General features: G+C 30.9%; 1 protein-coding gene across 6 annotated transcripts in view; it reads right to left on the reverse strand.

Moving 5' to 3' along the window:
• Positions 1–2,188: 2,188 nt before the first annotated feature.
• The window catches only part of LOC122271858 (cell adhesion molecule Dscam1-like), a 158,944-nt gene continuing 137,412 nt past the window's right edge, over positions 2,189–23,720 (reverse strand). For 4 of the 6 annotated variants that reach the window (XM_071184943.1, XM_071184940.1, XM_071184944.1 and 1 more), the window contains exons 9-15: positions 23,401–23,471; positions 21,505–21,742; positions 20,537–20,635; positions 17,760–17,948; positions 12,689–12,838; positions 10,204–10,400; positions 2,226–2,588 (exon numbers count right to left, since the gene is read on the reverse strand). In XM_071184943.1, the coding sequence (XP_071041044.1) occupies positions 2,361–2,588; positions 10,204–10,400; positions 12,689–12,838; positions 17,760–17,948; positions 20,537–20,635; positions 21,505–21,742; positions 23,401–23,471 (1,172 nt within the window). In that variant the 3' untranslated portion in view covers positions 2,226–2,360. Of the gene's footprint in view, positions 2,589–10,203; positions 10,401–12,688; positions 12,839–17,759; positions 17,949–20,536; positions 20,636–21,504; positions 21,743–23,400; positions 23,472–23,720 lie in introns of all 6 variants that reach the window. The other 2 variants (XM_071184942.1, XM_071184941.1) reach the window with 1 other exon arrangement.

Raw genomic sequence — 23,720 nt, forward strand, 5'->3', positions numbered from 1 at the left:
ATTGTTTCCTATTCATTAAAACAAAATAATTTTTTAAAAATAAATGTTCAAATTATTGTTTTGGAATAAACGATTTATAAAATTTGTAAAAGTTTTTAGTTAGAAGAAGGCTTCCATTTTTTGGTTTGGTTCGATCGAACTTTTTGCCCATGCTCAGTTTAAAATAATATTAATATGAGTAGAAAATTTTAAAATTGTTAATATTTGCATTAGTTGAAGAATAAAATTTCAAAATTTTGCCGCAAGCAATTTTAAGAAAAATATTATAGGTAAGTATGAAATTCAATTTTTTTTTGTCAGAACATAACCAAGCATAAGTACTAAAAAAATAAATAAAATATTCAATTACGTATCCACAATTATTCTGAATCTATACTTAAATACTTTTGAATTTTTTTTTCATTAATTGATATAAAAGAATGAGGATAAAGTTAAATAATAATTCAGGGTTATACGCTGACTATACTTATAAAAACACTACTTAAATACAAAATCGCTTGCATTCTTTCTAACTCTTTTATTTCCTTTATTTCGCAGCAATACAAATGTTATAAAAAGGTTAATTTAAACGGTCTTTACCTTTCTAAACATAATTGAAAGGATTATTATGCAACTACAACATCAAAATACAAAATAATACAACTCATAAAACCCTCCTATGATGAAATATTCTGTAAAATAAAATTTCAAAATTTCTCATTAGTAAGTGTAGAGGTAGACATTACATTATTTATCATGACATTCTTTCCATATACATGACATGTTTATCAAAGGTGCAATAAATTCAGAATAGGATTTATTCAACAAAAAAACTGTGTAACAAAAAAGTTGCAGGCGCAGTTCTTAAAGGGTAACAAAAAGTGCATCTTATTTTCTAAAGTCTAAATAACTCTGAGTATGCTTAATTTAACACAGAAGCTGTCATATAAATTTTAACAATAATTGTAAAATTTCTGAAAGATAAAGGAAAGCGTTCCTTTTTCTTAGATGTTAGAAATCCTGATAGTAATTATATAATCACTCGTATTTTTTCGACGAATTTTAAAGAAAAATTGAATACATTTTTAAATAATGCAAATCGCTCATATTTTTAATATGTATAAAGCAATTCTGAATATGATTTAATCAACTTATTAATTCTCATATAAATCATTAACAAGTTATAATAATAATATTTAAAAGAGAAATAAAGCGTGGCAAATGTTTCACAACACAGAAAAGATATAAATATAATTTGCGCTACACAAAAGCTTCGANTCTTAAAAGGTAACAAAAAGTGTTTCTTATTTTCAAAAGTCTAAAACACTCTGAGTATGCTTAATTCAACACAGAAGCTGTCATATAAATTTTAATAATAATTGCAAAATTTCTACAAGATAAAGCAAAGCGTTCCTTTTTTTAGATGTTAGAAATCCTGAAAGTGTATTTTTCGTAGCACTTTCGCAGCACGTAGCATTTTCGTACCACTCGTATTTTTTCGACGAATTTAAAAAAAAAATTGAATGCATTTTTAAATAATGCAAAACGCTCATATTTTTAATGTGTATAAAGTAATTCTGAATATGATTTAATCAACTTATTAATTCTCATATAAATCATTAACAAGTTATAATAATAATATTTAAAAGAGAAATAAAGCGTGGCAAATGTTTCACAACACAGAAAAGATATAAATATAATTTGCGCTACACAAAAGCTTCGAATAAAACTTAAAAATTGCATTGATAAATTTTAAAGATAACGCCAAACAAGGCATATTTTTTTAAGATGTAAGAAATTTTGAATAAGATTTATACAACAATCGAACTGTCATAAGTTTACCACAAACTTTTAAAAATTAAAACAAAGGGTACATATTTTTTACAGGCGTTAGAAATTTTAAATATAAACTGTACAGCACACGAACTGCCCTATAAACCTTAACAAAAAAGATTTATAGATAGTTTTTTTTTAAAAGGAAGCACAAAGCGTTGCATATTTTTTAAAGGTATAAAAAGTTTTGACATTGGTTTATTCAGCACACAACCTATCGTATTGTACAAAAAAATGTATTATTGTTTAAAGGATTAAGAGAAGCGTACCATTTTTCTTATAGAGCTAAGAAATTACGAATACGATTTATACAAGACGATTCATACAGGACACAAATTATTAAACAAATTGTAACGAAAAAGAATTGTATAAATAATTTTTGAAAGATAAAACAAAGTGTAACATATTCTTCGTTGGAGCAATATTTATATTCGTATAGTTTAGTGAAAAGATACCCTAGTTTCCAAAGATCGATTATATAGCGGTTTTTAATGAAAAAAAAAAAAAATCAATACCAGCTGCCTATTACATAAGGGTTATTATGTCTGTTACTGCGAGGGCGGCGGTGGAGGGGGCGGCGGAGGTGGTGGAGGAGGAGGGGGTGGTGGCGGTTGAGCAGCTTGGGGCTGTTGCTGTGGTGTTTGGGGCAGCTGTTGTTGTGGAGGCTGAGCTTGGGGTTGTGGAGCTACTGATGCAGTATGCTGTTGTTGTCGGGGATGAGCTGGAGGCCTCTTGTTAGCAGGTCTAGGAAATGACGAGGGCCGTTCACGATAATTCTATAAAAGTAATTATACAAAACGAGTATAATTTAATATTTAAAATAGTCTACATGTTTTAAGTCATAATAAAATAGTGAATTTTTTTGAAATTTTATTTCTTACATAGAAACTATTCAACTTGAAAATAACTGTACGAAAATTGTTTAATTATTTGGGAAAGTTGTGAAATTTAGAGGCACAATGCGAAATCCAAATAGAATCAAAATGTAAAATGATATATAATATTTCAATTTTATTTTCTAAAGACATATGTTGAATGTAGATATGCAGATTTTATAATAATGCAAGCAACTTAACACTTTTTTCCTAATAATTGCAAAAATACTGCTTAAATTTTTTTCTTTTATTTTTACTGCTTTTTTTAATTTTTTGCGTAATTTGGGTAATAATAAAGCCAAACAAAAGTATTTGTTTCATACTAAAATGGATAATTTTAAACTATTTATTTGTAACAGATAAAATCTAAAATTTGAACAAAATTATCCGCATAGTTTAGAGTAAAATTTGAAAAAATGCCTTATTTTAAATTTTGATTTCGCAAAATCAGAACAAATTTAGAAAAAAATGTTAAAAATTTTTATTATCTTGCAGCTCAAAAACTTTTCAACAGCTAAAAAAAACTTATCTTAAAAAAGTAATCTTTTGCATAAAATTATCTTTGAATAAATGACTTACTCAAAGATGATAAAAAATGATAAAAAATATTTTACACAGAATTTTGGTGTAAAATATTTTTTATTCCCTTAAACTGTTACAGATATATTGTGAAAAAGTGAAAAGGTGAAATAATTATTCAGGGGCCCAAACGATTTTCTGACTATAGATTACAGAGACCACATCTTCTAGATCGCGGTTGCCTTCCATAGTTTAATGGTCTGAAACTTTAAAACGTGAAGAAAAATAAATTCGATAAAAGTACTGCTTTCGTAACTTAAAATATCACTTGCATAGATTAATTAGTTTATTAACTTGTGAAAAAGTGGTTTCGTAGTTATCTAGTTTCTCAACGAAATTGCGTCTTATAAGTTAATATTTGCTTATTGGATCAAAAGTTAAACAGATATGTCAGCTTTTATGCGTTATGTAGAATTTACATCAAAATAATAATCTCTATGAGTTTGGGGTTTAATTTGAATAAGCACCATTAAAAAGGAATGCTAGTTAATGAAGTTAATGGGCTAAGAAGAAAAAAAACATTATACGTTTCAATCACCGTTAAGGGAATATTTCTGGCATAAATAAGTATTGCCAAGTATTTAATAAGATTTATAGTGACCGACCTACCCCCTGAAGAGTTTTCGGATAAGGGTTTGAACCGTTGCCACGTAAGAACTAAGCACTACAAAATTACAGTGAAGTAAAATTGAAACTAATACAGATTGATTCACTTTAGAAAGTATCAAAATATCGATGACGTGTAAATTTAAAACAATAAATCAAGTACTTTAAACCATGTAGGAAAGTAAAAAATACGAAATAGATAAATGAACGCAAAATGTGTCCGTGCAAGAACAAATAGTTCAGCATCCCTAATGAGATTTATAAAATTTAGAATAAATCATAATAATTCCAAAAGGGATTTATAATTAAAGCCACTTTATTTAATTTTATAACCGTCGTTGAACAGCCGACCCAATTTTATGGGTTTACGACTACTAATGTTCAACTCCTTAGCCTTGTCATTTTGAACTCAATCCAGAAGACAAGGGTTAGTTAGTTATAGTTAATTTACTTCGCACTAGAGCTGCACGATGAGCTATTGGCGACGGTAGCTATCGGTAGATTTCGATAGAGCTAACCCGCATTTGAGTTACATGGAGAGGAAGACCACGAGAACCTCCCATGGTTAGCCTGACCGGAAGGGGATTCTAACCCATGATCCGTCTACCACTGAGGATATTTCACGTCAGCACTGTGTTCGATGCAAGCCGGATGCGGAATTCGTATCGACTGGGATTCGAGCCCGGTTCGCCTCATTGGAAGACGAACGCTCTATCCCCTGAGCCTTCGCGGCTCCATAGATGAAGGTTGATATGATTGATAACTACTATCCCCACACTTTCTTTTATTCAACAGCAAAAGTTAAAATTAAAAAATGATAATGAAGCAACGACGATAACCATTGAGAAATTTTTCAAACTTTAAAATGTTTTAATGCTATAAGGAATAGCAAGAAAGTGAATTAATACTATATTTCTGCACAGAAATAATTTGTTGACAGAGTAAAGTTTGATAGCTATTATCAAAATAATGTCGAACATTCTAACCCGGTTCGTCTCAAAGTGTATGGCTATGACAATAGAGGTCACCAATGACCAAAAGTTCTCCATGGGAGGGAAATTCCCGGAACAGCAACCAGTTCAAGTTTTCATCTCAAAATAAAAGATCAAAAGGATCACGAAGAGAACCAGAATTCATAAAAACAAGTCAAAAGCACGTAAAACATCTAAAGGAGTAAAATTGACCAAAAATAAAAGAGTCAAAAATACAGTTAAAAAACGTATAAAGAGTTCATGTTTTGAACCAATGGTATTGCCAAGTATTTGAAACTTTGAGGTGCCTTTCATTGAATGAAATAAAAAAAATTAACGATAAAATATTTGTTGCAGGAAATATAAAGGATGTTTCGTAATCAATTAATTTCATATCTGATTAGAGTTCTTTCAAAAGAGTTGAGGATCGATAATTAATTTTGAAGTGGGGAAGAAAGAAAAGCGATATCTAAGTCTATGAATAATCTATACCATTCCCTATAACGTAAATAAAAATCTTTTTCCGGATGAAACTTGGGATGTGTTTAGTATTCACTGTTAGAATTTTCTTCTAAAATTATGATAAAATAACCGACAGCAGTCTGTCCATCCAATTAACCGTAAAGTTTACGGTAAAGAACTTTTACCATTACGGTTTGTTGATCGTTTACAACTAGCATGGTTATAACGCCATGAATACAAAGCGACATGTTTTTTTTAAACCATTTACAAAAAGCATGGTTTCAAAATCGTAAAAAAGGAACTTAACTGGATATTGGCCATTGTTTAGAAGCTTTATGATGTGAATGAGAGTATCGCCTTATAATAGCTTAGAGTCATAAATCAGAGAGTGCAGGATGTTGAATAAATGCAGGATGAGTTGAAGGGAATGAAAAAAATTTTGTGTCAATAATGGGACTCGAACCCCCGTTCTGTCGGTCGGGAAATTGTCAGATTAGCACTGTCGGCTGTAAAACGTACGCATCTGCAAGGAACTAAGAAGCTTCATTAGGTGGGATAGATTGGCGAGCAAAAGTTCTGGTTGTTTAACCGTATTAGGATAAAGCAGTAAATAAACGCTTTTTCTCACAAGTGACATTTTGAATACCATCTTACATATGGTTATCTCACTGTTTAGTTTGAATCTGGTACGAAACCAATTAAATAAATTGTTATTTAACTATTTTTTTCAGAACTTTCTAAGAGTGTAATTGCTTTTCAACTGATATAAATTTTTTTCTTCCTGCAATCAAATAGGTTTTTCATCTCGATTTCTTTAACTATAAATTCAGAGAATTTGATAGCATTATTGGTTTTTCCTCTCTTAAATATTAAATTTTGTCTCTTAGTATGTATATATTTTTGACAATCTTTTCGATAAGCGTTGTAAAAATACATATATGAGAAGCATTTTTGTATCTAATTTTATTTTGTTCTATATCCGTCGTTTAACAGCCGACCCAATTGTTTGGGTTTACGACTACTAATGTTCAAATCCGTAGCTTTGTAATTTTGATCAAATGTTATCAAAATCTAGCGGATAACTATTGAGGAAGGTAGAACTGAAAATATTACAATTAGTTTGATTGCAAAAAAAAAAAAAATCTTCGAAAGTATTTTTAACATTAATCACCTTTATTGTACTCTCAATTTTATCAGACAATTAACCAGGTTTAAAGCTTTCTTAGCAAATTATTACAATTAGTTTGATTGCAAAAAAAAAAAAAATCTTTGAAAGTATTTTTAACATTAATCACCTTTCTTCTACTCTCAATTTTATCAGACAATTAAACAGGTTTAAAGCTTTCTTAGCAAATTATGTATGCAGTTTCGAATTTACATTTCTGTTTTCACTTTCTGTTTGTAAATATTAAAATGCAATCAAAAATGTGTATAGATTATTATACTATACTTTAATAGAATATTATACTTTTTACTACTCTTGGTAAAGATTTCTCTGAAACAATATTAAGGGCGTAATACCCAGTAATTGCGCATAGACAAGTGTCTATATTTGAGGTTTCAGTATAAAAAAATCAGTTCATTTTATAAAAAAATGAATAAACAATAAAGACAATAATACAAATAAATTATAATAAATTTAATTGTTCTATACACGATGCATTATACAAAAAATAAATAACACAAATCATAAATACATAATCCATTTTATGAAACAAAATAGAGAATTTTGATTCAGAAATTAAAAAAACAAAAACAGAAATCATAAATATAACAAAATAAACTTTAACGTAAAATATAACATAAATTAGTACTTATAACACTTAGTACTTATACACTATTTTATATGTTATTTAGGATATGCATGTTAAATAACACATAATATAACAAATACTAACTTAATAACTCAACAAAACTTATTAGTACTTACACACTATCTTATGTGCTATTTAAGATATAAATATTAAATAATATAACAAATACTAGCATAATAACTCAACAAAAACTAGCAGAATATTAACAAATATTATCTTTTATTCATGTAAAATTCTTGTAAATAGATTCGAATACTTACTTTTATATTTGTTAAAACTCAATTTTATGGTACATTTACGAATAATTAATAATGTTACTTTCGCAAAATTTTAACAAACATTGTGCATAAAACTATTGTATATATATTTGAATGTCTGGACCTTTATATTGTATATTAAAAGAAATTAAAATATGAACATTTATTGAAATCTAGGATGTGATTTTAAAAAATAATAGTTCCAATTTCAACCTAAATATTTTTTACGGTTGCTTAAATTTTTTTTTTGCGAGTTTTGATTTTAATAAACTTTTAAGACATTGAATTATTTACAGAATTATTACATTAATTATTTACAGCACTATAAGATTCTGTGTAAAATCTTAATCATCAGGTGATAACTATACAGTATTATTGTTTTTACGTGACTGAAACCAGTTTGCACTTGTTTACGTTCGTGTATCAATTGGTTAAATTAGACGATATATATTATAAATTCGACGATATATTATATAAATATGGAATATTTATTATATCAGGTATATTAGTATATTATAATAATTAGACTAAATATATTAGACGCACTGTGGTGTTTTAATAATTGCATGTTTTGCACAAATTCATATGCAATACTTTTATATTTAAACATATTTATTCAGGAGATTTTTTATACATTGTATTTATTTTTAACCCATTTTTATTTATTTTTAACGCATTGCATTACAATGTTAACCAATTGATACGTGACCGTAAACAAGTACAAACCGGTTTCATCCGAGTAAAAACAATACAGCCGTATAGTATCACGTGATAATTAAGATTTTGCATAGAATCTTATAGTGCGCCGATTAATTTGTCCAGAGACTGTACATGAATCTTTTTCAGCTAAATAAAATGCTTTTCCAAAGCAAAAAACCTTGTACACTTAATGTGTAATCAGGCAAAAAAGTTACATGAAAAAAAAACCCTTTGTATCGAAGAAGGTAATTTGATTTTCGAGATTTTTATCAAACTATTCTGAGTTTATTATTCGATTATCTCCAAACAACGCAGAGTGTTCTCATTCTATATCTTAGTGACATACTCTCTTCGTACAGTGAAACCTGTGTAAATTGACCACTTGCATTGCATAGCTTTAGAGGGCAACTTAGACAGGTGGTCAACCGAGAAACTTATTGAGGGCGAGTCATTATTTCTTTATTTTGTGTTATTTTTACACATATCAAAACAATGTTATTATATACAGTCCCTTTAAAAATTATCAGACGCACTATAAGATTCTATTTAAAATCTTAATTATCGTTTGATACTTTACAGCATTGTTTTTACGCGGCTGAAACCGGTTTACACTTGTTTATGTTCATGTATTAATTGGTTAACATTGTCATGCAATGCGTTAAAAATAAATACAAATAGGAAGTATATAAAAAATTTCCCGAATAAAAGCCCATTACACGTATGTTTAAATACAGAAGTATTACGTATAAACTCGTGCAAAACATGCAATTATTAAAACACTACAGTGAGTATAACAATTTGGTTTAATTATTAGAATATAATATAACACCTGATATAATAAATATTCTTTATTTATATAATATAATGCCTAATTTATCCAATCGTTCGAATTTATATAATGTATCGTCTGATTTTACCAATTGTTCCACGAACGTAAACAAATGCAAATCGGTTACAGTTACCTAAATACAAAATTGTACAGTATCAATAAAGATTTTACATAGAATTTTATAATGAGTCTGAGAATTTTATAATGAGTTTTCTGAGATGGCCAATTCACGAATGGATTTAAGTTAGCTCGTAATATTATTTCACCTATTCAGTGCAATTCTTGTGCATAATATAATAGTCAATAAAGTTACCTAGAAATTTTTTTTTTCTTGTTGTTTATCTATGTAGGGTTTAGAATAGTATTTAATAACACTCCTAGATAAATTTGACGGCGGTCAACATACAGAACAAACAGATGGTCAGGTTTCAAAGATTTTGTTCAGTTTTAAGGCTACAGTGAACTCGTGAAAATCGATTTTCTAATTTTGACCATTTCATAATTATTTAATGATATAAAAAAGCACATTAGTTATTAAAATCATAAGAATTTATAAAACATTTGACAATATTAATGTTATTTACCTTTTTCATTACAAAAACTTATTACTGCGAGTGTTTTGTGTACTGTTTCTCAAAAAAAAAATTTGCATCGAACTGGGAATTGAAATAATTGCATGCACTGTAATTTTTGATGACTATTTCATGAATTTTTTTGACACACTCTCTAGATCAATAAAAAAAAACTTGTAGAGAAACAATTTCGAAATAAGGTGCCACAATATATTTTAAAGTCATTTCAATGTTCCAAAACGTTCATAGAGGGACGATTTTCGTGCTTTTTTGTTGTTGCCGAAACTTGCTTTTTCTACTCTGTATGGAAATTAGTAGAAAAATGCGTAAATTTTTTCCCTACAATTTGAAGAGAAATGTAATTAAAATTGAAATTAACAAATAATCTTTAAATTTAAGGAAACATTCAGCTCAAGGAGCTTATTTAAACTTTAAAATAAATCGAAAATTTTCTTCGAAAAATTTAAATTTTTCATGTTATAGCATTGAGTATCAAATTATATTTTTATGTTCTCTCTGTAAATATAAACAATCCCTGCAAGTTACTCAATGTAAGATTATTTAAGAAAAATCTATTAAGAGTCCACTGTAGCCTTAATAATGATTGCGGTTCTATGTAAAAGGGTTCAACTTGACACTGTTGTTGGAAAATGTTCGAACACTAACAGATGGGTCTACTCTTCTTTCGACCCAATGTTTGAGACAAAGCATCGTATTTGTTATATACCTGTCCGTAAGGCCCCTTGACCTCAATGGGTCCACCATAGAGGTCATCCTGGTCTATCCTAGAGGGTATGGAGGCGTAGGAAGCTAGACTGACAGCCGGTGTTCCAGGTTCCCCTTGACTGAAAGGCCTGCCTTTATCTACGCTATCATATCGCTGAGCAGCTGCTGCATAGATATATTGAGACTGACCAGCTAAAGCTGAAAGAAAAAGAATAATTCTTAAGCTTTCATCTACAAAATTACAATTTCAATTCACTAGTATGCAAGACAAGTTAACTCGATTCTACGAGGGGGAACCTTTTCATAGATGAAGGTTGACATTGTCGAAAACCACTCTCCCTACATTGGTGACCCGGACGGGCTGTGAACATGCCTACCTTAACGGAAACTCTCACGTCGATTTGAACACGTCTATTCCGATGAATGGTCCAAATTGAGCAGTTGACTTGCGACTGCGACATTATTCACCTCCTCGATCAGGCGCTACTCAGTATCGATCGCACTCAACGCATTCATTCGAGTGCTAAAGGCAACACAGGAGCAACCACGACCGGGAACTTAATACAGCTCTCACGATGAGCACTCAAAAGTACGGTGATCTTAATACTGTTCTCCCGGTTTCTCACAAAACAGCAATGTATCAACGAGTGGTATCCGTTCTTCAAATTCTATCACAGCTATAATTCAGATGGGAGAGTACTGTAGTGCGTTTACCACTACAAAATTACAATTCTAATTCACTAGTATAGAAGACAAGTTGACTCGATTCTATGAGGGCGTACCTTTTCATAGATGAAGGTTGACATTGCCGATAACTTTGTTACCAACTACCATCTTCCAAATGTTTTTGAAATTAAATGCATGGGTGAACATGATGGCTTAGCGCCAAAATTATCAGCCGGTTAATTGTTGACATCGGCAGCCTCTATGCCACGAGCTTAGCAACCAAAATTGTTGCTTTGTTTACTTTCGCTGAACATCATAGAATAGTTACGATATATGAGTTTGTGATTGGCTGATAACAATAATTTGCCGAAAAAAAATTCGATCATAAAGTTTTCTGCGTAGAATTAACAGTGTGCAAAGACAATGTATCTTTTTTTCCCGAGATATTTCGGAGTAATTCAGAAGTATTTCTAAACATTTCTTGAAATGTACTGTTTCCGTGGAATTGTGAAAAATCTACACATAGCTTGGCGAATTTGTGAAAAATCACAAAATATTGTGGGCTGTGCGAGATCTTGTTTTTCCGAAAAATCTCTTTATAATTTTTCTGAATCTTAAACTAGCATAACTTTCTGTCAAGGTTCTGTTTTCGCGAACATTTACAAATAAAGACTGTTTTATGAAAAAAAGACGCAAAACTAAATCTTTCAATGAGTTGTGAGTTTAAAATTATGATTTAATGGCATTGTGGGAAGTGACAATGTCAACCTTCAAAAGATACCCCAAGATTGAATCGAGTTAGCATTTCTTATAGAATAGTGAATTGATGTTTATTAATCGTGGTGGTAGTTACGCCACAATACTCCCCCCACCAAAATTTCATTAGGGATAGAATTCGCTACATAGCTACTACAAATTACCGTATTTGCGAGAGACCGAGAGAGCTGTGTTAAGTTCACCGGATGTGGAGTACTTGTGGTGAGAACTGTATCAAGTTCACCGAGTTTTGAGTGTTTCTCGTGAGAGTTGTATTAAGTGCGTGTGTGGTGTCTCCTGTGTTGTTATTAGCAGTTGAGTATGTGCAGGATCCCGTTGTTGTCTGTGAGCCGTGTTTCTTTACTAAACTATAGTTTGAAGTAGTTTACAGAAATCGCTAAAAACTACAGTTCTTTTTTGTTTCGCATTACTTACTATACTACTTTTTTTTTTTTTTTAAAGTAGCGACTACAGTAGTTTCTCTACTTGTAGTGCCTCACTTCCGATTACAGTTTGATATTGACGCCTAGTTAGAATTCGAGATAAACTTCGCCAAGTGAACCGAGTTCGCTACCATTCTCCTTCTTAACCGATTCCCTCCGCTGTAGATCAAAATTGTGATGGCATGTCTTTAGATCATTCTCAGGGATGTTTCCCAGACCGTCGCCAATAGCCCATTGTGCAGTTCTAGTGCGACGTAAATGAACAAATCAATCAAACCTTCTTAACTGTACATTTTTAAAGTGGTTTGTCGTAATTCAATCAAGCTAGAAGAATCCTCTAAGTGATGGAAGATATTAATGATGATAGAAGAATGACAGTCACGACGTTAGAGTAAACCTAAGCTCGGATACGACAAGATGGAATGGAAAACAAAAATTATAAATACCGAATTTGACTGAATTTCATAAAATAATTTACCCTTTCCGAAAATGAAATATGTAAGCCTTATTCAAGTTGCACGGAGACGAAAACTTTTTGTGCCTTTGCCCGCGGTAAGAAATCGTGAGCCCAACTTTAATAAATGATTTCAACGAATTGTCTTAAATGTCAATTGAACATACCTTTAATTTGATCTTTGACTAAATCTTCTCTAGATCTAGATTTGATGACGTAAACTATAACAACTATGATAACAACGATGACTGCAAACAAAGCAGCGGCGGCAGGCACTAGGATTTGAAGATCCAAATACATTGGAAAATCTTTCGAACCTGAAAATAAGAAAAAAAGATAATTTTTAAGAAAACAGTAATTTAATTCATTTCTTGTTTAGCACTAAACATACCAACACTTGGTGTATACCTATTTTTACCATAACCGGTCGAATGGCCGGACTTTATGTTTCTTGATTGAATGTATGAAATATGAATGTTAGGAAGGAAATAAACTAGAAAAAAAATTTATTATAATTAAACATAACTTTATACTGCCCATTTTTTTGTAGTACAAACACAAAGAATAAGAATTTTAATTAATTGCTTAACGCATTTTTATATATACAGGGTACTTCCATTGCACATTTTCCCCAAACATATTTCTTCTAATTATTATCATTTCTATTATTCTTATAATTATTCTGATAATGAATATTATTTCTTCTAAGAACTTGCGTTGTTTTGAGAGTTTCGACATTTTTCTGTGTCAAAACTAACAGTTAGTTAGAAATGAAGTAAAGCTATCAAAATAAAACATAAACTACTTACCGAAACACTTGGTTTCTGTGACTTTTTCTTGCACAAAAATGCCAATGTAAAAGTTGTGGTACTTTCTTGAAATGTGAATTCACAGTTATTCTGATTGAACTCACTACGCAACTGTCTTTGCAGAAATGTGCAACTATATAAATCGAACGCAATGCGTTGAACACGCATTATATCGTCATTTCTGATCTGATAAACTTATAAAGCAATAAATTGTTCTTCCGGTCAAATGACCGGTTGTGGTAGAAATAGATATACGACAAGTATTATTCGAAACAAACAAAATATAATAGAATATTAACTGCATATTATTGTTAAAAAAAGTTATGTGTGCAAAAACGATAAGATGATAAGCGCATTTTTGATTCAAAAGTTCTTAAACGGTCATTTGATCGGTTAAGGTATGTTTAGTGTTAACAACATATATTTATTTTTAAATATTTAAGATTAAAAGTGTGTGCGCAATTAAATATGTTATAAAGAATAATATTGGAAGAGACATTTCGCTTTTCTGTCCTGCACGTCAATATATTCCTGCTTCTTACTGAAATGTTCTACAGCGTGAAAAATGTGATTTACCAAAACCATGGAAAGAGGGCTGGGATAGCCTGGTTGGCAGGGCGTTGGGCCCACGTCCAAGAGGTCATGGGTTCGATCCAAGCCGGTGACTGATGCAAGTTAAATCTGTCGAGCCGCAAAGTCCTCCATGTTTCCATAACAAATCATGCATCTGGGGGTACTGATCCTGGAGTCTCCTTGTCTTCTGGGTTGGTTCAAAATTACAAGGTTACGGAGATATATATTAGTAGTTGTAAACCCAAAATTGGGTCTGCAGTTCAATGGCGGTTATAAAATAAAATGAAAACCATGGAAAGAGAATGGAGAAATCACGTGACCCTGAGAAAAATTGATACGCATCTCAATGTTACTCAATTTCCCCAATTTCTATGTTTTTCCTCTCTTCTTTACTATGGTTGCGGCACCAATCTTGCTTTGTTTTCACAGCAGTTCGACTTAACTGCATCGGAGAAAAAGCAAATTTGTCAAAACTACGATAATGGAGAGAGTAAACATATGTAGAGTGAGAGGCGACGTAATATTGAGACGCCCATTCAATTTACAAAGAGTACAGTTGTAAAGATTAATTGTGAATATTTAAATTCTCTCGGATTTCCTGAAATAAAATTGGCTAGAATTTTAAATTCCATTTAGATAAAGGTCAGAATGTTTAGAAACTGGATAAAAGCTTGTTTACAATTTACAATAAATAAATAAAAATTGCCAAAAAAATTAGTTTGGTAATTTTTTTTTCTGAATTGGAGTTCATAAAAATTGAAATAATGGTTAAAATTTATAAAAATTGGTAGAAAATTAGCCTTATTAAAAGTTTTTATTACTCTTGCTGTATACATTTCCGTATTTCTTGGAAATTTCATTTAATAAAACTATTTTAAAGAATCTATATACAATTCTAATTGTCCACTTTTGGAGACGAAACAGTTCTTTATTTTACCATGAAAGAAGAATACTAAATAAAAAAGTAAGAAAATGATAAAAATGGAAGTAGCACAAAAATGCATGATATTTCCCTACATAAGCAATTAGGTAATTTGGAGTCTGATAATATTAAAGTATCACAAAGACTAACTAATTCAGTTCCCTTTCTGAAACGCTTAAACTATAGGGTAAAATTAGGAAATTGGCCACACTTGGAATTTTAAGAGCGACCTCTTTTTAAAACACATGGCAAATTTTTCAAAAAATGAAAGTTTTAGTAAATGGGATTCCTGCTAGTGGTGTGGGTATCTTGGTCCTGATTGGCTATTGAAACGCTGCTTTGTTAACGTTAGTAACTGTTCTTTCGATTCTATTTCGAGTAACTTGACCCCATCAAGTATCAGTTCTCTTAAGTGATACATTCTATATTTTTTTCACAGAGATTTTAATTTTTTTACAATATATTTTTCACTTAACAGAAAGACAAGCACAGAGCTATGTTGAGAAAAACTAATTATGAATGGAAGTTGCCAGGTATACAAAACATAAATAAATCATGGTTACCATAAAATACATAAACAAATAATAAATCTAAGTTAAGTAAAATCCGTAGACGAGAAAGAATTATATTTCAACAAATTCGAAGTGCGATACGGAGCTGTATTCAATTAACTTAACGTTAACTAACATTCTACCTTATGTGGAGAAACTTTGCTCGACTTTACCAAGCTATTTTGCTTATAAACGATCAGCTGCCTTTAACGTCGCAGGTCAACAATGTGGGTATGAGCTATCTTCTTCTTGAAGTGCAAGTACTCAATTAAAAAATAATTGTTTATCTTACCACTGTGTCACATTTCTGTGGAAGCATTTCTCTAAATGTGACGAGGTTCATTTCAAAAAAGAAGGAAGAAAAAGCGTGAAATGAAGTAATTTTTAGATTATGCTGTAATTAATGCCATGAAATATAAATTATAATTCTCCAATTATTAAAAGAAATATTAAAATACAAATATAACTTAAATAGCAATCGGATGGTGATTGATAATAAGCTATTTGGTATAACTAGTCAACAATACAGTGGTGACCGTCGGTTTTGCTCTGCCACCTAAGTTTTTATGTATCCGGCCTAAATCATTAGGTATTATTTAAAATCTTTTTTTATTTATCTTAACAGTTTGCTTTTAGCTCTTCATTTCTGCCCATAGTTGTTTCAGCTCTTCGGTGCTAACGTAAGAAAAGAAATTTCATCGGTTATGTGACTATGTTACTGTGAAAGACCTGAATGGGTGGTTGTTTACTTCTAACGGGGAATAGAGATAAAAGCATTGTCATTTTGGTAAATGTCCAAAAATATACTAAGTCTAGTTAAGTGCCCCCGCCCGGTATACATTTGCACGATATGCCCTACATCAATGTTTTTTGAGGTTAAATGCCCAGTATGCATTTAACTAGTACCGGTATGTTTCTCCTAATCAATTCTCAGTAGATATCAAAATATCGAATACATATAATAATATCAGCGAATAAATTAATATCGAAGAGGATATAACAAATATTACCGATATACACCAAGAGCGACTATGTGATTGTTGACATTCACCGGTGATAGTCTTGATTTCAGTTATTCACAGTAACATATCTATATTGTTCAATTTATGAAAAATTTCAGTGATTAAAATTAAATACGTACACGAAATACCCTGTAGCGAAAAAAATCTTATAAAAGTATCCTCTGTGGACACATACTACACCATTAATTATTATATGTAGCTGGAGTGCAAACAATAAATTATAGATAAAAATTTTGTTATAAAAATTTCTTACAGTGACTACTTTATAATTTTCTATTCCTTTTTTCTTTTCCATTTCCATAATTTTCCAATTTATTCATAATCTGATATATAATTTGCATATAATCTAATATATAATTTATATATAATCTAATATATAATTTATATATAATCTAATATATAATTTATGTATAAAAAATCTTATTCATTAAATAGCGAATGTTTAATTTGTGATAAATTAGCAAGTAAGCGTTGATCAGCAATTTTGATTGTTGACATTCACCAGTGATAGTCTTGATTTCAATTATTCACAGTAACATATCTAAATGTTCAATTTATGAAAAATATTGGTTATACAGTCAAACCCCGCTATAGTGAACCTTCAAGGGACCGAAATTTCGATTCACTATAACCGGGGGTTCACTATATCCGTTACGCAGGCAATTTCCCTAATGGTTCCCAAACTCCTCCCTTTCATTACATTATATTCATATAAATGACTGAAAAATATTATGTAGTAGCAAAAAATGTGTTATTTTTCACCACTCTTCGTCTTGCGTACAAATAAAAATTAGTAATCTTTAGCTGATGAGCAATCCTCAACATCAGATATGGAAATACTTCCCGACTCTCAGATAATTTTTCCTGAATTTCTGTTATTCCGCTTTTTGAACCTGTCTAACCTGCCATTCGAGCACATAAAAGTAGTTTCTATAGATGGTTTTAAAAATCGGTATATGTATTTATTTTGAAGTAGAAATTTCAAAATTATTACAAAGAAAATGGGGGGGGGATTGTTGACAGAAAAAAGTTCATTATATCCAACTTCTCATTTTTATGGTTCACTATATCCACTAAAAATGACATTATACGTGTATAGCAAGGCACGGGACCGAGCATTTCGTTCACTATATCCGGGAGTTCACTATAAGCCGTGTTCACTATAGCGGGGTTTGACTGTATAACAAATATTTCCACCAAAGCGACTATATGATTGTTGACATTCACTGGTGAAAGTCGCAATCTCTTGATTTCGAACATTCACGGTAACAACTACATGCATGTGTTTAAGTATTTTATAAAATATAGTTGTTTTTGCCACCTGCTGATGCCTCCTTCAACCCAAATATAAAATAAACTACCTTTCTCTTTTGTCTTGACCGTGATGATCTCACTGGCCTGCCCCCGTCCATGCTTGTTGTTTGCTGTCAGGTAGATGTGATAAAGTGTATCAGCCTGAAGATAAGTCAAGGAATAACTGGACTGTTCAGCAGACACGAGAGGGACGTGCAACCAGTGGCCATTGGTCCTTTGGTAATGCAGCGTGTAACCTGAAAACAAATATCAGTGTCCTCCAAAAAAGAAAAAAAAAATGCGAGTAATTTTATTTCTTCATTAATTTTTAAGGAATGAAATCTGCATACCTAAAAAGAAAAAAAGTCCTCACACTTCCTTGAAGTTAAAAATTTGGAACATATGTGAAATAAAAAATTTGAAAAAATTTAAAATAAAAAATTGCGATCTCTTTATTACGATCACTGGTTAGCCATTGGTCAAATGCTTTTTCTTTTCTGGATGGACTCCGTTAAACGCCACAACATTTCAAAGCATGGGTTGCTGTCTCTATGGATGTTTGTCGTCGGATTGGTTTTCAAATTCTGCCTATGCACGTGTTTCAAGACGTCACAAAATACTTTACCTTCTTTAGTATTCATATTTGTATTATAATCACCGTCAAGTCAGTAATTACCAATTGATAATAAAAAGAATATAAAAATACTTTAAATTATTATTACGTAAATACATTAAAAATACCTGGTAGTGAAGAAATAAAAGAATTCTAAAAAAATTATCAAACAGCGGCGGTCGAGATAGCAACGCATGCAATGACGACGCATGCGAACTGTTTACAATTACTCTTGAACACAGTTGAAAAGTGTGATGACGTCCAAATAAGGTGCCCACGCCATCAAACTCAAAACAACACCCATTTTGCCAATGGGTAAAGAAAAAAAAAGAAGCTTTATTTCGGTATCATACGAGTATTTTGATAATTAGCCTAACTGACAATAATGTTAAATTACACTTTTTAACTAAGAAGTCTCAAATTTGTATTTGTAAGATAAATAAAAAAAATAAAAAGTTTCACTTCGATATTTTTTTAATTATTTAGGTAATTAGGAGGTTCTGTTTTGATTGACACAACCTCTTTACAAGCAGAGAGTGGCACAGGTTTGAAAGGATATCCATACAAAGGAATTATTGTCGAAAAAAAATAAGGGTATTGTTTGGAGCAATATACATATAGCAGACAACTTAACAAACTAAAAATAGCAAACGAAAAGCAAAAGACGCACAATTTGCTTTATTTAAATATAATAAAGACAAATTTTATTGCAAACGAATAGGAATATTTTTATAAAAATGGAATTTTAATTGTTTACAGTATAATTTTCATTATGGAACACTAAACAACCTATAATAGTTTGAGAGAATGTGTAGAAAATTTTTTATAGCACCACTGCATATAAACAACCAATTTCAATTACAAATTTCAATTATAATTCTATTCTCTCATACTAATATTAAATTTGATCTGATTTAATTAGCCGAATTAAAAAATATTCCGAAATTAAATAATTTTAAAATATGGTTTCAAAAATATGGTTCTTGAAGAAAAAACAGAGAATAAGCTGATTAGCATTTTTGTACAAGAATAATTTAGTGGATGATATCTCCAATTAAAAATTATGTGATATGATTGCTAAATTATGAACTGAAATCGATTATTTTTTTTTAAAAATCAGATGAAAAAGACGAATTAACAATCGTGAAACTACAAAGCTCCACCCTAAAAAAATTGCAACTGCATTTCCTGGAAAGAAAGTAATAAATAAGTGCGTAATCCCTGAATAACGATAAAAATTTTATTACGTGAAACTGTTAATTTTTTTAAAATTATTCTTTTTATAAGATGACTAATTCTCCAAAAACTTTGAAGCAAGTTGAAGAGAATTTGTTGAAAAATTTAATTAATCAAACTTGATTAACATTATTAGCTTTTTATTAGTTTTACATAAAAAAATGATGTTTTTTTTTTTCAATTTCTAGAATTTTTGCATAGTTTGGCAAGTTTTTATAGTGTATTTCTACGCATTTTGGTCATGAAATAAAATTCCCTGTGTTTAATAAAATGTTTATGTTCAATAAAAATGCTAAAGGATTTTCAAATTAAATTTTTTACATTTTGTTTTGCAATTTTTCATTTTACTTACAAACTTTAAATAACTGCTTTTCAATAATATACAGAAAGGAAAAAAACAGTCTTATTTTTTAATTCATAAAATTGCACCAAATATTGTCCAAAATATTGGATCTCAAAATGCTAATTTAATATATTTGCTCTTAAAAGTAACGAAATACTTATACAAGTTGTGGAGAAATGGACTAATTATTACTTCAAAAAATTAAGTTTTGTCATGCTGCTAAACAAAAACCGCTTAAATTGCAACTCTTTAAAGAAAGAACCAGGTTAGCCATTCCATGAAATGCTGACCTAAAAAATGTATTATATAATCCAGTAATTATTTTTTTGTGTGCAAACAATATTATAGATAATCGAAATTTTGCTAAATTAATTATGTTCTTTTCAAACTAAACTTATACTATATTCTTTCCTAATAGTAAAAAATTAATTTAGTAGAATTGGTTTGTTTTATTGCACAAACAATATTGTGGATAACAAAAAAATATAGATAGCATAAATAACTATAATCAAAATTTAGCTAAAAATTAATCCTACAAAAATGTAACGATAATGTCAGAACTAAAAGCTTTCTTATTAATTTATGATTTTACCCCTTGAAATACTTCATTTACTTTCAATAAATTAATATAACGATTAAGTAAGATATATTACCTGTTAATGGGTCATCTCTGTTCACCACTTGATTCCATTTTACGGTTATTTCTGATTCAGAAGTACTCACCAATGAAATCGGTGGGGATTTCGGTAAATCTGAAGAAATAACAAAAATGATTCCTTTTAGATTTATAAAACTAACAGTACTCAAATATGATTGACAAGAGCATTTTGCACTTACAAACGTCTTAAACATTTAACAGAAATAATATCAAAAGATAAATTTGCATTTTGAACGTAACTCAAAATACGCGCGGACATAGTTTAAAATGTACATTTGAAAAAAAAAAAGAGGAAAAAACGGATTTAGTTTGGAAAAGGATTAAGAAAATAAACGCAAGAATAAACGTAGATAAACGTTTAAGAAACTGAGTACCACACAAAACGTGTCCTTTCAGCGTGAAAAACATGAATTCAAATTTTTAACAATTTAGTTGCGATTGAAAAAGGCGAGCAAATCTGCTTAGTTTTTCTAAACAGTACGAACAATCATTATTCAAAACTCATTAAAAATACTGTTTAAGAAGCAAAATCAAATTCATGCCAAATTTTCTTAAATAGATCAATCAAATTTTTTTTCAAACTCAATTTTTTTTAATCGCTCATTTTCAAACACAGTTCATTTTCTTAAATGTGTCAGAAATAAAAAGTTCATCAACAACCGATTAAACATATTGACTGATTAAATATATAAAATTTTTTCGCACCATACTCCTTGTAAATAGAATAGAAGCTTCAAGGTTACGTGATTTTCCCACTCTCCACACTTCCCACCTCTTCCTTATCATGGTTTCGGCAAACCATGCCATGTAAAAAGTTGGAACATACTGGAGTGGGGAAAACAAGCTTTGTCGAAACCGTAATATGGGGAAAGCGTGGAGAGTGTCGAAGATTCCATTACAAGAAATTCCATTTACAAGTTGTATAACTTCAAACAATCGAACACAAAAAGGTTTTGTTCTTACCTCCATCGAGAGTCCTGACGATTAATTCTTGCGAAGGGGGTCCAGTACCGGCTTTATTGTAAGCCTTGACCAAAACGCTGTATCTTGCAGATTTCGTAAGGCCCGTCACTAAATACTCGTAGTTCTCATTACTATTGGCCTCGATGCTTTTGAAACTGTAAGGCTGGTTGGTTCCTTCTGTTCTATACCCAACATAGTATCCTTTCAATTCACCGTTAAGGCATTCCTTTGGGGGTGGCTGAAACAGTAAGTTAAGCATTCATGAATAATGTTTCCTATTGAAGCAGTTTGGAAAAAAAAAATCACACACCAACTTTGATCTGGTTTAGTAATTAATATAGTACTAGAGCTACACTATTGACTGTGATCTAAGGTTTTACCCCAGAACACACTACACTAACACAGATCAGATTGGAGGGAAAACCTGACTAACATCAACGATTTGAAAACTTTTGGGGAAAATAATTAGATAAAGGAGAAATGTAGAAAAGACTAGCGTTTAATTAATTTTGGTTCAATTATTTCTATAAACTGTTCATTTATACCCCCACATATCACGAATTCAATGGATTAGACAGTTTATCTTCTCCTTCTGATTGGTGACCATGCATAACAGTGGTTTTGGGATCTAGGACTTGCAATATTCTCTGTTTAATCATCTCTCAGAGACCTTATTAGTAGCTTTATTCATCATTAATTTTATACGTATTGCAAATCTGCAGAAATGAGCTTTCAAACGACTTACAAGCATTTGTTATTTGCTTATAAGCGATGTCTTTTATAGAATTCTCGAATGTAATTTTGTCGATATCCCAGTTCATGACTAGCATTAATAGCTTCATTATCTATTAAGAACATACGTAAATCTATTATGTATTGAATTAATAAATATTAATGCGCTTCATAAGTTAATCATATTAATTCCATAGTCATTAACTGCTCAAATTACTTATAAGTCTTCTGTTTGCTTATGAGCTTAAGCAGCTGTAATAAAAGGTAGGTATTTTATTTACGTCTCACTAAATCTGCACGGTGGGCTATTACAACCGTCGTTGAAAAGCCGACCCAATTTTATGGGTTTTCGACTACTAATGTTCAACTCCGTAGCCTTGTAATTTTGAACCTAATCCAGAAGACAAGGGAACTCCTGGATAGAGTATTGGGAGAAATTTGCCCTTTTGGAGGACTTTTTGATGGAACTAACTTACATGGAGAAGAAAACCACGAAAACCTTCCACGGTTAGTCTGATGGCAAGGGGACTCTAACCCATGATACGTCTACCATGGAGGATATTTTACATCAGCACTGTAGTCGGTGAGAGCCGGTTGCGGAATGAATTCGTATCGACCAGCCATTGCCGGGATTCGAATGCGGTTCACCTCATTAAGGCGAACGCTCTTTCCTCTGAGCCACCACGGCTCGGTAGAACAATTTCATATCCATCGTTGAACAGCCGACCCAATTTTGGTTTTACGACAACTAATGTTCAACTCCGTAGCCGTGTAATTTTGAACCAATCTAGAAGACAAGGAAATGTCTAGATCAATACCCCCAGAGGTATCGATTTGGTATGGGAACATGGAGGACTTTGCGACTCGACAGATTTGAAGTGCATCAGTCACCATTTACTACACGGGTAGTCTTCGGCCAGCCTGGGATCGAACCCACGAACTCTTGTACACGGGCCGCAGTGCCCTACCAAACAGACTATCCCGGCCTCCCGGAAGAACAATTTAACGAGAATTCTTACAGCACACCCTCGGTTTCAATTCTGTTTTCAATGAATGTTAAAAATTAAAATAATTTAATATGTACTTTCACGTGCCACTGAAATATTGATTACGTGATTTATGTTATGGGTTCACCATCTCTTCCGTAGAGGTTATCAACCTTACCTTCCATTTAACTAGAATAGATGTTGGACCTCTTGCTTCGACATACAAATCAGTTGGTGGACCACTTGGCTCTAAAATAATAAAATGAAAAAAAACATTATCTATTGGAGACATATATTTGAATTTTTTTTATAAAAAAAATGCATGCATTTTTAACATTAAAAATGGTAGAAAAAAGATTCACAAGTCTTCAATAAAAAATTTTAAAAAATTGAAAAAAAAAATAAAATTTATAATTTTTGATAAAATTGAGAAAAATATTGATGCTTCCACATTAATGTTTTTAGTTTATCTTAAATATATTGACCATACTTCAATTT

This window comes from Parasteatoda tepidariorum, chromosome 9, assembly GCF_043381705.1.
Source record: "Parasteatoda tepidariorum isolate YZ-2023 chromosome 9, CAS_Ptep_4.0, whole genome shotgun sequence".
In the NCBI taxonomy this organism is placed as follows: Eukaryota; Metazoa; Arthropoda; class Arachnida; order Araneae; family Theridiidae; genus Parasteatoda; species Parasteatoda tepidariorum.